Source organism: Mastacembelus armatus, chromosome 16, assembly GCF_900324485.2.
Source record: "Mastacembelus armatus chromosome 16, fMasArm1.2, whole genome shotgun sequence".
NCBI classification, from domain to species: Eukaryota; Metazoa; Chordata; class Actinopteri; order Synbranchiformes; family Mastacembelidae; genus Mastacembelus; species Mastacembelus armatus.
Window position 1 is genome coordinate 4,264,777 of NC_046648.1, and position 14,193 is coordinate 4,278,969.

Below are 14,193 nucleotides of genomic sequence, written 5' to 3' on the forward strand. Positions count from 1 at the left end.
TTTTCAGTCTGCATCTCGTCTGTCTGCTCGTCCCAGCAGCTCAGAGACACCCAGTGCTGCTGAACTGGTCAGTGCCATTGAAGAGTTGGTGAAGAGCAAAATGGTAAGATAGAAATAATAAGCTAAACTCACAAGTACACACAAATGTAGCACATGTGTACACAGAACAATTCAAATCAATTTACATACAAGCACACACTTTTTTTCTGGTGTTGCTGACACAGAGAAAGCCAACGTGGCCTACTAGTCATCTGTCAGGACTGTGACTCACTATGCCAGCTGTCTACTGTTCCAACAAATAGGCCTTACACTTTGTTCAGCAGTTCAACACACCAATGTCGACTGGCCTACACAAACACACATACCAAACTTAAGTCAGTACAGTTTTATCTGGAGCCATACAGCTTTATTTTGATCCCTATTAAATAAATAAAATATGCCCCCAAAGAGATGAAATCACACATTGAACACTTTCAGCCTCTGTTTTTCAGCTGTTTTTTCTTACGATTTCTCTCCCCCCCCCCCTTGCCTCTGTCCTCCTCTTCCCATAGTCTTTGGAGGATCGTCCCAGTTCTCTGTCAGTAGAGCAGGGTGACAGCAGCTCTCCCTCCCTGAACCCATCTGACAATTCCCTCCTCTCCTCCTCCTCACCCATCGATGAGGTGGAGGAACGCAAGTCTAGCTTCCTAAAGAGGAGACAGTGAGTTTTAAGCCTGTGTCTTGTTAATGTTTTGATAAACAAAAATTGCTTGACATAATTTGGTTAATTACATTTGTCATCATTTGTGTGCTTATATGGAACATTTCAAATGTTCTTCCATGACTAAGTGCATTACATTTGTATTACACAATGACAATTTCTGCTTTCTGTCTCTTAGTTATGTACTTCTGGAGCTAGTGGAAACTGAGAGAGACTATGTCAGAGACCTAGGATCTGTGGTGGAGGTAAAAAAAAATTACATAAATCAAAATAAAACCTTATTAACGTATCTTGCACAGAAATAGTTTTTGGTCAGTGTTTGCTGTATATTTTACAAATGAGTCAACTTTCTTTCTTTAGGGCTACATGAGCAGGATGAAAGAGGAAGGAGTTCCAGATGACATGAGAGGAAAAGACAAGATCGTCTTTGGAAACATCCATCAGATCTATGACTGGCACAAAGAGTATACTGACAGTCTTTATCGATCAACATGCCTGATTCCATGCCAAACAAAAAAATGTCATATTATCTGCCTGAGTCATTGAGACATATCACATTAATTAACCATTTTTGCTAAGAATCATCTGATTCTCTCATGGTCTGTTCACAGTTTTTTCCTAGGAGAACTTGAGAAATGTTTGGAGGACCCTGACAGGCTGGCTCCTTTATTTGTCAAACAGGTAAGAAACCAGTTCACATCTGCTTGTATTATAGTGGGGTTTTTTTTTTTTTCAAAGGGTGGATCTCAAAAACATTTTACTGAATTTTTTCTCTCTCCCATTTTCCCACATTTAAAACCTACCTTTGTTGTCTGGCTTTATTCCAATTCCAGGAGCGGAGGTTGCACATGTACATCGTGTACTGCCAGAACAAACCTAAATCTGAGCACATTGTGTCAGAATACATTGACACTTATTTTGAAGTAAGATTGTAAAACCATTTTACCCCAGGCCAAAGCTATAGTATGATAATGTCATGTTATATTGTTCAGATGCTTGGTATTCCCTAAAGACAGTCATATTTTTATCTTTAACCAGGACCTTAAGCAGCGATTGGGCCACAGATTACAGATCACTGACCTGCTAATCAAACCTGTGCAACGCATAATGAAGTATCAGCTACTACTGAAGGTAAGTCAACTAATAGTGAATCATTTCCTTATAGAACTCACTGATCAACACATTCACACTTTTTTGAACTCTTTCACAGGATCTTCTCAAAGTTTCCAAGAAGGCTGGAGCGGACACAACTGAGCTGGAGGTTTAGCTCACACTTTATTGTGCACTTTATTGCAGTGATAATACACATCAAAGTATTTCATGTACAGTTAACTGTCATTTTATTTTACCCTCATGCTAACAGCTTGTTTCTAAAGGGTTGTTTCTCTCTGATATTCTGTTTTAGAAAGCTGTGGAGGTGATGTGTGTGGTCCCCAAACGCTGCAATGACATGATGAATGTTGGGCGCCTTCAAGGTTTCGATGTAAGGCTGCTCTTTATGCTCTCAGAAATGTGTGAATTTCTCTCTGTGTGTTTTTACACAAATATATTTGAATAAATGACCTAATAATGTAAATAATTTAGGTCTGTAGAAATTAATTTGTAATTACAGACAGCTGCCACAAGGTGTCAGCATGTGTCCTTTTTTGCAGATATGTCAGAGGAACTCTTAAGTCATTTGTCTGTTTCTAGACATTGCTTTTGCTTTTGCTTGGTTTTTCTTTTGTCTTTTCTAAATTTAATTTCCTTTTCCATCTGCTCTGCTTCTTTCTTCAGGGTAAAATTGTAGCTCAGGGTAGATTGCTTCTCCAAGACACCTTCATGGTTTCTGACCAGGATGGAGGCCTTCTTTCCAGGATGAAGGAGAGGAGGGTCTTCCTGTTTGAGCAGATTGTTATCTTCAGTGAGCCCCTAGACAAAAGGAAGGGTTTCACCACTCCTGGCTATCTCTTCAAGAACAGCATCAAGGTGAGCACAGCTAAATATAACTACAGATGGCTACTGTTAGAGCGAACTGTAAGTCTGCCACCATCATTAATATTAAATTGAAACAAATAAAGTATCTCTATTCAGTCATAGACAGTGCAATGTTGAATTCCACTGCTACACTGACAATCTCCAACTCCACATTCCTTTAAAAGACAACTTACAATCCAACCTGGACAGCCCAGAGTCATTCTCTGGTCTCCCCCACTCATCCTCAAAACCTCCTCAAATGGTTCAAAATACTGCTGCCCGAAAACTCACCTTGTAAATATGACTACATCTCTCCCATTCTCAATTTCCTTGTACTGGTTCCATGTCGCCTCCATCCATCCATCATCTATACCCCCTTATTCCTAACCAGGGTCACGGGGATCTGCTGGGGCCTAACCCAGCTCTCTTTGGGTGAAAGGCAGGGGTCCACCCTGGACAGGTCCCCAGTCCATCACAAGGCCACATAGAGACAAACAACCTCACACACTCACACTCACTCCTATGGGCAATTTAGAGTCACCAATCAACCTGACATACATGTTTTTGGACTGTGGGAGGAAACCAGAGTACCTGGAGAAGTCTCTCTCTTACTATGACTCTTCTTGCCCACTTTATTCACAAAATGCTGATCCACCTATTAAGATAAAATCAGCTGGTTGTACATTATTCAGCTGTACTATTGTCCTTTTACTGTTAGATTTTATAGTTCAGTGTCTGTGTCATTTTCCTCTGATTCTGTTGTCTGTTTTATTCACTCATTTTATTGTGCTGCAACTCCTGTTTTATCATTATGTTGTTGTTCTTCTGTTAACTGTGTTTACACTTTGCTGTTAAATCCACTATAAATAAGTAAAGTTGAAATTGAAAATTATCCGCATCATTTCCTTTCCCTCACTTTCTGCTTCCCTGGGCCATTATTCCAGGTCAGCTGGTTGGGTCTAGAAGAAAATGGAGATGACCCCTGCAAGTTCACACTTACTTCCAGATCATCTAGCGGTAACTTGGAGAGGTACACTCTCCATTCAACGAGCTCTGGAGTCAGTCAAGTCTGGGTGCACCAAGTCAGCCAGATACTGGAGAACCAGCGCAATTTCCTCAATGGTGAGTCATTGACATGGTTATTACTATACAAACACAAATACATGATTACACCAAAATGAATTTCTAGAAAGGAGCAGAAATAAGAGTAGCATTAATTTTGAGTTTTCAGGATTATAGTAGATCTCTTTCAGACTTTGCAGCTACGTTTCAATAAGGGTTGTGTCTTGAGAGATATATTACACAATTTTTTGTCATGAATGAAGTGTTGTTCCTCATCCTCTCCCACAGCTCTGACATCCCCCATAGAGTACCAGAGGAACCACGTGGGTGGTGGCGGGCCAAGTGGTCCACCCAGCAGTAGCAGCAGCAGTACTGGAGGGCTGCCAGGGGGCAGCAGCTCCAATAGCACCGCCAACATGGGAGGAGGAGGTGGTGGCGGTGGTTCTGGAGGATCAGGGGGCAGTTCCTCCTCTCTGTGTGGCCCTCGCTCCAGACCCTCTCGCATCCCCCAGCCATCCTCGCGACTCCCCCAGCCTGTTCACCACCACCACCCCCCGGGCCCTGAGGGGCCCGACAGATCAGCAGGTATGTGGTCACCCTGCAACTCTCAGTCCCCTCAGCCCCTCTCCTCTAAACCCTACTCAGACACACCCACAAATGGAGAGCTGTTAGCCTCAGAAGTCCCTAAGTTAAGGATGCTGGATAGTCCTCTCGGAAGTAATACTAATAATAGTAACAGGGCATCAGGCAACCTGGAAGGCGGTGTCAAACAGGCTCTGGAGGGCTATGAGGAAACCCAGAAGCATCAGACAGCTGGAATACCACAGATGGCTGTGGCCCCTCTGAATTTGCATCTAAAGAGCCCTCGTGTCGGGGCAGTTTCTCCTCTGATTTCACCACAATCCCTTGGAGGAGGAGGAAAGGAATCATTTGTTCCCTCCATTTCTGCTCATAAAGGCAGCACTTTCTGGGCTCTGGTCCCTGCTATGCCCCCATCTCCAGCCAGCTGGCCTGGTTCCTTCTCTTACCCCAGTGATAGTGGTGATGGAGGGGACTTTTTGGGCAGAGGAAGCCATGGGATGCCCTCTCATCACCGCCACTCCACCCACAGTAAGGACATAGAGCGCATGAGCACCTGCTCCTCCACCAGCGAACAATCCATACACTCCACCCAGAGCAATGGGGTAAGATGCCAAGTCGGGGTCCAGGCACAACTGAAGCTACTTACTAGTGACTAACCCCAGCCTCACTGACTGGCTGTCAGTCAGGCAGCCTGCCACTGCCTCTGAGAATGGCTTGTACATGCAACATGCTACCCTGGAGATTAACAGCTGTTTAAGTGCACTAACTTCACCAACAGCGTGTGCAAGACAAATTTCTGGCTCTCCCAGAATGTACTAACAGTGTGGAGGATCTGACTCACAGAGCAACTGTTTTATCTGCTTTCTAAGACACTTTCTAAAACACTTTCTGAGTTTCAGTATGTGTTTGCTTTACAGTTGCAGCTAATAGACACTAACAGTTACCATGTAGTTTAAAAAACCAGTTTGTCTCTCATCTTATATATTCATCCATGGGAAAATCTCATGTGATCTCTGGTCCAAACTTGGTCCTGTATGAGGAGCTCTGTCTCATATGGCCTTTATTCTGACCTTTGCACTGTTAACCCTGAGGCTACGCCAGCTGCTGTTTGCATCATTTCAACCTTTTGTGTTTTTCTTCGGACTGATAGTGTGTGTTTTTTCTTAGAAGCAGTTTTTTTCTACAACTTGACTCTGTCCTTGTCAACATCTCTGAAATGAGTATTGTCTCATATAGTGGCTTATCAATCTTCTGTCTAGACGTGAGCAGGTGATTTAACCATTGTGCAAGATAAAAAAATATATTGCAAAGCTTCCTTTCCTGCATGCATCAAGCATATTAGTTCATTTTGTGTCATCTGATGTGCATCGACTGATAAAGTTCTGAACTTCCCTTTTCCAGAAATGTTCACAAGTGCAAATGTGTTTGTTTTCACGTCTGTACTGTGATGTGTTTCAGTAGTTTAAAGTTTTACCACCTTCTTCTCTGACAGAGTGAAAGCAGTAGCAGCAGCAGTGTGTCTACCATGTTGGTGACCCAGGACTATGTGGCAGTGAAGGAGGATGAAATCAGTGTGATGCAGGGTGAGGTTGTCCAAATGCTGGCCAGCAACCAGCAGAATATGTTCCTGGTGTACCGGGCAGCCAATGAGTGCTGCCCTGCAGCTGAGGGCTGGATCCCTGGCTATGTATTAGGACATACCTCATCCTCTATTGCACCGGAACTTCCTGAAGGAACCATTAAGTAAGAATAAGTGACTTTTCTGCTGTTCATTAGATAAAGCGCAAATATCAGTTTTCAGCATACCTTTGCAAAAGTACAACAAAAGCTTAAAATCTCTCTATTTATGGTCTTTGGTTTGGTTTAGAAAGTCATTGTCATGGCACACAGCACTCCGTATCCGCAGGAAATCTGAAAAAAGAGAAAAGGAGGGCAGAAAAATGGAGAATGGCTACCGCAAGTCTCAGGACAGCTTGGCCAACAAAGTCTCTGTCAAGGTAGATATTTTTTACTCAGTTACAAGTAATTTCCTCTCTCTTCTTTGTTTACATAGTCATTTGTGCAAGAAATAAAATTGTATCATTACATTTTCATTACAGCTTCTAAATCCCAACTTCATCTATGATGGTATGTACACATTTTGGGTAAGGAGTGGATGAGGCTTGAAAATATTAAGACTAACTGAACCCATTAACCATTCAAAGCTATGGTTGAATAAGTCATTATGGTATTTTACATTTCCCTGTATCTATACCTTTCTCTCATGGGTTATCCATTTTGAAACCTAAAACTGAATAGAAATAAGTAGAAATATGTTTCGAGCTAGGATTTAAGGTGCATTATCACTTTCTATCAAACTTTGATATCATACCTTTCTCTCCAGCTCCTCCAGAATTCCTCATTCCTATTAGTGATGTAGCATGTGAGAGTGGCAACACTGTTACTCTGAGGTGCAAAGTGTGCGGCCGACCCCGGGCCACCATCACGTGGCGGGGACCTGACAACAGCACTCTGTGCAACAACGGACACTACAGCATCACTTACAGGTGACGGCATGTTTTGACTGGATACTTTTTTTTCTTGGATCTGTCTTGTGCAGTATTTAAACAAAACATTACCATTTTGTATTTGTGAAGTAATAAAGAGCTTGATTTCAGTGCAGCTATTGCAAACACTCAGATCCTAACTGTACACAGGCCTAACCTGCACAGATGTAAATGTGTTTGAATGTTAATGCAAAATCCAAAAAAATCTAAAGACAATCAAACAGAAAAATCCCAAGTAGTACACTGGCATCATGTACTATCCACACAATCTCACCAACAGCAGAAAACCTTCAGCTTGTTTGGTGCGTCTACTTTAATGGTTTATCTATGTCTTTCCACAGTGAGACAGGAGAGGCATCCCTGCGTATCCTGGGAGCATCTGTTGAGGACAGCGGTGTGTACTCCTGTGTTGCCACGAATGTAGCAGGTTCTGTGACCTCCTCTGCAAGCCTCCAAGTCTTAGGTGAGAGTTCTGTTAGGGTATGAAACCGTTCACTTTTTATTTACCAGGAAATGCTTTGAATTAGTGGTTGGCATGGTTAACCTAATACATTTTGTGTTCATAGGAATTCCTGATGATAGCAGTGAGGTTCTCTGGAAAAGTCACTTTGAGTCCTACTATACAGAGATCACTGAACTAGGAAGGTAAGTAAGTAATGAAATACCTGCTCTTTTAACTCTCACTGTTTGACTGTCATATGGTGAAAGCTCTTTTACACTTAACCTATTTCTATTTTTTTAAATTTGTATTTAATTTACTTGGCAATAAATTTGTTTCTGGTTCAGCAATAGCAGAAGTCAGTCATAAGTATTTGAATTAAATGTTATTATTTATCTTACTGACTAGAAAATCTATTCCTCCTATTGAGCAAGACAAATTTAATTGCATGTATCATCCCAGTCTGATTATTGTCTGTTGGCAAACATGTGAGACAGTTTTCTAAAAATATTGAAAATGAGCCTGAGATCCAAAGAAATGTCAGAAGTATTCTATGTAAAACATCAGATTCCATGAATATCAAGAATTTATAGGTAAAAATGTTCAACAATATTAAATATGATATTGCAGGGGCCGGTTCTCAGTTATTAAGCGGTGTGACCAGAGGGGGAGCAAGCGGACAGTAGCAGCAAAACATGTTAACAAGAAGCTGCTGCGTCGGGAACAGGTGCTGCAGGAGATCAGACTCCTGCAGACTCTGGACCATCCCAACCTGGTGAAGCTGCTGGACATGTACGAGACAACCAACAGCTATGTACTTGTACTAGAGATGTAAGTCCAACAGTGTTTCCATGCAGCTGTTGTGACTCCCTGTTTTTTGTAGAAACATGAACTGATTTTCCCTGTGAAGCTTTAGCTCAGTACTGACATGTAAATACATTATATATTTCTGTTTCCAGGGCAGACCAGGGCCGTTTCCTGGACTACATAGTGAGTTGGGGAAACCTCACTGAAGAGAAAGTGGCTTTGTACCTCAGAGATATTCTTGAAGCTCTCCACTACCTACACAGCTGGAGAATAGCACACCTTGATCTGAAAGTAAATACAGCACAGTATTATTAGCTAACTGCACATGGCAGTGTTCAGGGTTTTTACTCTGCTCTAATCAATCTGGGAAATAGTTTGAATAATAATAATAAAACAAATACATTCAGCATCAAGTATCCCAAAGCTATGCTAGTTTCAATAAAGAAGTTTTCCTGATTATCTGCCTTTCATGTCTGTAGTTCCTATTTTCCTGGAGCTCCCCAAGTTACTTAGATGTTGAGAAGTTGACCACAAACTGCAACATCTTGGTTATTATCTGGGTGGGAATCTCTGTGGCTCTCTCCACTGACACTTATGGCATAAAATGTCCTAAAAAATAATTATTTTAAATGGACATTTTCCTGTTTGTGTAGCCCGAGAACATTGTGGTGGAACATGCCTCTTCCCAGCCAGTGATCAAGCTGACAGATTTTGGTGATGCCGTTCAGCTGAACCCTTGCAGCTCCTACAGCCATCCTCTCCTCGGGAGCCCGGAGTTCTCTGCACCGGAGCTGGTCCTGGGTCAACCTGCCTCACTGATGTCTGATCTCTGGAGCTTAGGTCTGTAACTAAAAACACTGGATTTGTACCTTGGGTATCTTTATTAGTTCAATTTCATATTCATTTAGTATTTTGATTCTTCATATAAGATTTAGCTGTTGTATAGATTGTTGATTTATTCAGTGAAATACAGTAAGAGGATTATTTTGGCATTGATGGTTTTATAAAAGATGCAGAGGTAGAAAGTAAATGAATTTCTTAAAATGATGATCTAACTAGGTGATTTGTGAATTGTGAGTGACTTGTTGACTGATGGACTGGGTGATTTACAGGAGTGGTAACCTACGTTGTACTAAGTGGTGCCTCTCCCTTCTTGGATGAGAGTTTGGAGGAGACATGTCTGAACATCTGTCGCGTGGACTTCAGCTTCCCTGAGGATTACTTCCAGGGTGTGAGCCCAGCTGCCAGGGATTTTGTCTGCTTGTTGCTTCAGGGAGAGCCAGAGCGAAGGCCCTCTGCAGCGTCCTGCCTGCAGGAACCCTGGCTCCAGCCTCGAAGTGTGATAAACAGGGACACTGGGCATGCCACCTTAAATCACACTCAGCCATCATCTCAGAATCACCACACTGTACATCTTGACACCTCAAGACTCATTTCCTTCATCGAGAGACGGAAACACCAGAATGACATTCGACCTGTTGACAACATTAAGGCTTTCCTGCACAGCCGCCTGCTTAACCACATTTAACTAACAGGTCGCTAGGAAAGCGTAAGTGTAACGACATGTAGTGAAGACACTGGTTCCTGTATTTTTCTAGCTTTGACTGAAATCATGCCTGTCCACCAAACTATAGTGGCTGAGTAGACTAGTTCTGAAGAGCTGTGTCACAAACCTACTGAGTGGACCACCAGCAATATGTGCATGATGATTTCCTTTTCCGTCACTAAGCCACAAAGGTCCTGCTGCTGCTGACTGACTGACTGACCACTCTGCTGATAAACCCTTTGACTCTTCCCTCCTCACCTTAACCTTTGGCATATTGTCATTATGCCTGCACAACAAATAAACTGTTGGAATCTCTTTGAGATTTCAAACTTTGACTTAGCAGGGAGAAAACCACGCTTTCTGAACAAGCCAGCGTGAGCAAGTGAGCTCGCGTTTCAGACAGTGTTAAACAGAAAATAAAATACTGTAACAAAAGTAATTCAGGCTGCTTTTTGGTTGGTTTTTTTTTTGTAATGAAAGATTACTTTTTGTAAATGAAACCATGTACAGTGAGTAAACAGAACTGTCTTTATTCATTCTTTTGGAAAACAAAGGTTGATAGTATGTAGAAAGAAAACAAAAGAAATGAGAGATGTGAACACAGTGGTACCCATCAGCAGGGTCCATTTATTCTATATGAAGACCAAAACTATGTTTTCCAGAAACACATTGTAGTTACATTCAGTGCAATAGTTTGCTCATCATTACGCTCCCGCTTCAGTTTGAAAGGTGAAACCCTTTCTGTTTTCAGTCACCAGGAGAAATTACACTTATCTTGAAAAAGCATTAAAGCTATTAGACAAAGTTTCTTAGACTTCTACCTGCATCCGCCTTATTTCTACGTAATATATTCCTGCCTTTCATTCGCATTCTGAAGAATTTTCTGGGCCATTTCATTTGCCGAGTATTAGTGAGTGAGCCCATGCAGTTAAAGAGGTGAATCATTTATTGCAGACCCTGAGCGAATATTCACCATCAACAAAAAACTGCTTGAACTCGTCTTTTGCATCAATTCCCATGTGCAATGTTGCAGCTTTAACATTTATGCAACTGCTTATGAACACTTGTGTTGTAGTTGTATTCTTAAAAAGGCATGTACGTACCTGGTACTGCAGTAGATGTCTGTATTGTGTTAACTCTTATGTATTAAGTTCAGTATTAATATCTGCAAAATCCCCACACGAGAAGGATTTTCATAAATAATGTATAAAAATATGTATCTTTAAAATATAGGCACTTATGCTTTTATTTTGTCATTGTTATGTTTTCATTTTCTGTAACAATACCAAAGTTGACCATGCTTTCCTTTTCCTGCTAAAATGTATGTGTGTGTATTTTAAAGAGTTCTCATGTTAAGTTATAACAGAGCACAATACTGTATGAGTGTTTACTTAGGTTCAGTCTAGATTTATTTATTCTTATTGTAGTGAAAAGTTGTTTGGTGGTATATTGCTGAAAAAAATCACTTGTCTGTTTTGCTGTGTGACTTTGTTTGGATTCTGTAGGCAGACATGTTGCTAGAGTTTTTCCCATTTCAGTTTGAACTCAAAAAACAGGCTTAGTTGACATTTCTTTTCATTAAGGAATAGGTCTGAAAAAAGCAAACTTCTTGTGACCTGTTCACCATGGATTTTAAAAGACTGTCCTAAAAAATAGGATTCCATCAATTCTGGTACCACCCTAATCCTTTTGACAAATATCTATCAGCATTAACAGGTATCTCTTCCAGTTATTTTTATTTGACTGAGCCGATGTCTTGAGGTTAAGAAGTTGATGAAAACTTCTTTTTATAAAGTGCCAGTTGAGTGAGTCAACAAAGAGAGATGAATGGATCTACAATGTGCTGTCTGTTTTATCGAAGGTTATGAGAGTTATGGTCAGATAGTCTGATTTAATCTTAATGAAGTCAATTACGTTGAGTTTAATGACTCATGTTGGTCTGTACAGTCTAAGTCTATTATTTTGTGTCATTTTATTTATTAGTATGGATCTGGGTTTCCCAAAATCATGCTGTTAACCTGTTTATCAAATTCTGTTAAACTGTATTCAAGAAGAAGTACAACCTAATTAATAAAATGCCTTTGGGAAGCCCAGCCTATTCATGATGTAAAGATGTACAGAGAGGGTGAAGCAGTTTGCCCACACACAAGATGTAAACCTCGTAACTATCTCATATTTTAAATACACAAAGAACAAGACTGCAGCAATGTCATTTTGAATGTCTTATTATGACTTATTTTTATTTTTGCATGTATATTTCTTTGTACAGAAGATTGTGTTTACATGTTACTATGTGTTGTAAATATTTTATTTTGTCCTCTGTTATTTTGTCATTAAATGTACAAGGAACAACTGACTTTGTTTGAAACTCTATGTGTACATACAATACACTCAGATACACCCACATATGATGGTGTAGTTAGTGTTGAAACTGATATTATTCATTCAGTTTTCCCATAACCTTCTTGGAAGGTGAGGCAGTGCTTTATTCCTGGTATTAGTAGAACGAAGGTCAATGAAAATGAATTTTAAAAAACTAAGACAGTAATTAATCACTTTTATAAACTGGGACATAAAAAGGCGGATTTGGCACTGGGCCAAATAAGCCTAGAATCCATGAGAAAATACACTGGTGTTAAGGTATTTTTTTAAATAATGCAAAGGTGATATGTGGTTTCCCACAATGAACAGCAAGATAACAACAAAAAAAATTACGTGCACAGTAATAAAGGTGAATGCATTGACTCTGATGAAGATCTGTACCCATGATAAGCAATAAGAAAAGAACAAGAAGGAAGGCGTTACAGATCTTATCTACCTTCTGCAGATGCTGTTGTGCATGAAACACTACACTGTTGTGTCTCTGCAAAGGGCGGACAAATTCCCCACCCCCAAAATATTTTGTAATGTTAATCATTGAGCTAAATAGAGACATTAACATGAATTAATTAACATTTATGTTTAACTATCCAGATGATCATTGTCTTTCTTGTATATCTGTCATATGAAATAGCCACATATAGTGTATTCATATAAAGTACTATTCCAGTCAAATGTTAGAACACCTTCACTGAACTGAATGAGAAAGTAGATTTGTAGCATAATTTATTGTGCAGCAAGTCAACAGGTTAAAATATTGACAAAATTTCAGCTTTGTGGTCACATTAAGAAGCAACTAGCATTTGATCTGTTACCTTGGTTCACTTGCATTACCTGTGTCTGCATGTGACGGTATGGAACATTCTATTATTATGTGGGAGTAAGCATGAAAACTATAAATGTTCGTGACAGGTGTGAAATTTATTTTGTTGTGTTTTTGTGTTCCTCTCTCCTCTCCTCTTTGCATGAAACCACAGAAGACTTATCTGTGCAATCTCTACACCTAATCTTGTGATCAAAAATCTCATGCAAGAGCTGTGAAGTGGAAAGGTGGTGCATGCTGGCATTGCTTGCCTTCTTCCGTTCTGGGCCTCTGCTTTATCAACTTTTTTTGATGAATGAATAAAAACTGTTAAATTTCAATTATTCATTACAGGATTTCCAGGATTTCAGTGACCATGTGTTATTCTTATCATCCAGACATTATTTTCCCCTATGGGACATCTCACCCACTTTACTGTAACTTCTGATCATCCATGTATGTCATTCACCCACTGAGTTCAGCATTGAGTCATAGACTGAAATCCCTGTTTGTGTAATCTTGTTATGCTTAAAACAAGTGAAACCATAAGAAAGGTCGAATCAAGTAATGTAGGCCTATTTATATTAGTGAGAGGGATTTTTACAGTGCTCTTTGAAAATACTTAGAAAGTCAAAGCACACTCTGTGTTTCCAGGTTCTGTCTGATCAGTAGATGGCACTACAGAACTGTATTTCATTTAAAAACATGACAATGTCGAGCACACAAAACCATTTCCCCATGCATACCTCCTTTCAAAATGAAGCACTAAAGGATCTCCTCCAGACATGTTTTATGACAATGTATTTAAAAATGTGTCTTTTCCCTATTTAAAAATCTGTAATAATAAATGCCAATACTTTTTTACTTCACTTTAACTTGGACACAACATACAGACTTACTGCTCAGTAAGTGAGACTCAAACATCCAGGTAAAGCACTAAAATTCAGCCTTAAGTAGGCACCAGATCTGTCAGTGTTTCTGTTTAAAAGACTAGTGTCAGATTTCTTACAGATAAAGTTGTTTCTGTTAAGATCTTTTTTTCTTAACAATGCAAGTTTTTGTTCTTAGTAGAGAGAGATTGCATAAATAAGGAGTATTTATGCTGTAAGAGGGAATTCAACTAATGTTATTTCATATTAACTGAACTTTGTTATCTATCCATTCATCTGTCTGTCTACGTGTCTACCCATCTATCTATTGAGTTGTCTATGTGTCTTATGTTTCTGTTTTATCTATCTGTCATCTGTCTGTCTACCTATTTGTGTGTCTATCACTCACAACCACATGGTTGTGTGTTAAAGCTAGAGACACCTTCACTAATGTCATATTATTCCTCTGATCAACAGGTGGCGACCAAGATCACAGTAAGATGCC

At 40.0% G+C, this 14,193-nt stretch overlaps 1 protein-coding gene across 1 annotated transcript in view; it reads left to right on the forward strand.

Annotated features, from left to right (window-relative positions):
- triob (trio Rho guanine nucleotide exchange factor b) overlaps window positions 1-11,994 on the forward strand; it is a 90,713-nt gene extending 78,719 nt beyond the window's left edge. Inside the window, exons 40-61 of the mRNA XM_026294372.1 lie at window positions 8-103; window positions 552-700; window positions 879-945; window positions 1,061-1,164; window positions 1,312-1,381; window positions 1,534-1,623; window positions 1,739-1,831; window positions 1,911-1,961; window positions 2,106-2,183; window positions 2,477-2,668; window positions 3,601-3,778; window positions 4,007-4,902; window positions 5,793-6,043; window positions 6,168-6,297; window positions 6,400-6,427; window positions 6,684-6,846; window positions 7,188-7,309; window positions 7,413-7,491; window positions 7,916-8,116; window positions 8,245-8,383; window positions 8,746-8,932; window positions 9,205-11,994. Of these exons, the coding sequence (XP_026150157.1) occupies window positions 8-103; window positions 552-700; window positions 879-945; window positions 1,061-1,164; window positions 1,312-1,381; window positions 1,534-1,623; window positions 1,739-1,831; window positions 1,911-1,961; window positions 2,106-2,183; window positions 2,477-2,668; window positions 3,601-3,778; window positions 4,007-4,902; window positions 5,793-6,043; window positions 6,168-6,297; window positions 6,400-6,427; window positions 6,684-6,846; window positions 7,188-7,309; window positions 7,413-7,491; window positions 7,916-8,116; window positions 8,245-8,383; window positions 8,746-8,932; window positions 9,205-9,620 (3,780 nt within the window). The 3' untranslated portion in view covers window positions 9,621-11,994. The remainder of the gene's footprint in view (window positions 1-7; window positions 104-551; window positions 701-878; window positions 946-1,060; window positions 1,165-1,311; window positions 1,382-1,533; window positions 1,624-1,738; window positions 1,832-1,910; window positions 1,962-2,105; window positions 2,184-2,476; window positions 2,669-3,600; window positions 3,779-4,006; window positions 4,903-5,792; window positions 6,044-6,167; window positions 6,298-6,399; window positions 6,428-6,683; window positions 6,847-7,187; window positions 7,310-7,412; window positions 7,492-7,915; window positions 8,117-8,244; window positions 8,384-8,745; window positions 8,933-9,204) is intronic.
- The last annotated feature ends 2,199 nt before the right edge of the window (window positions 11,995-14,193 follow it).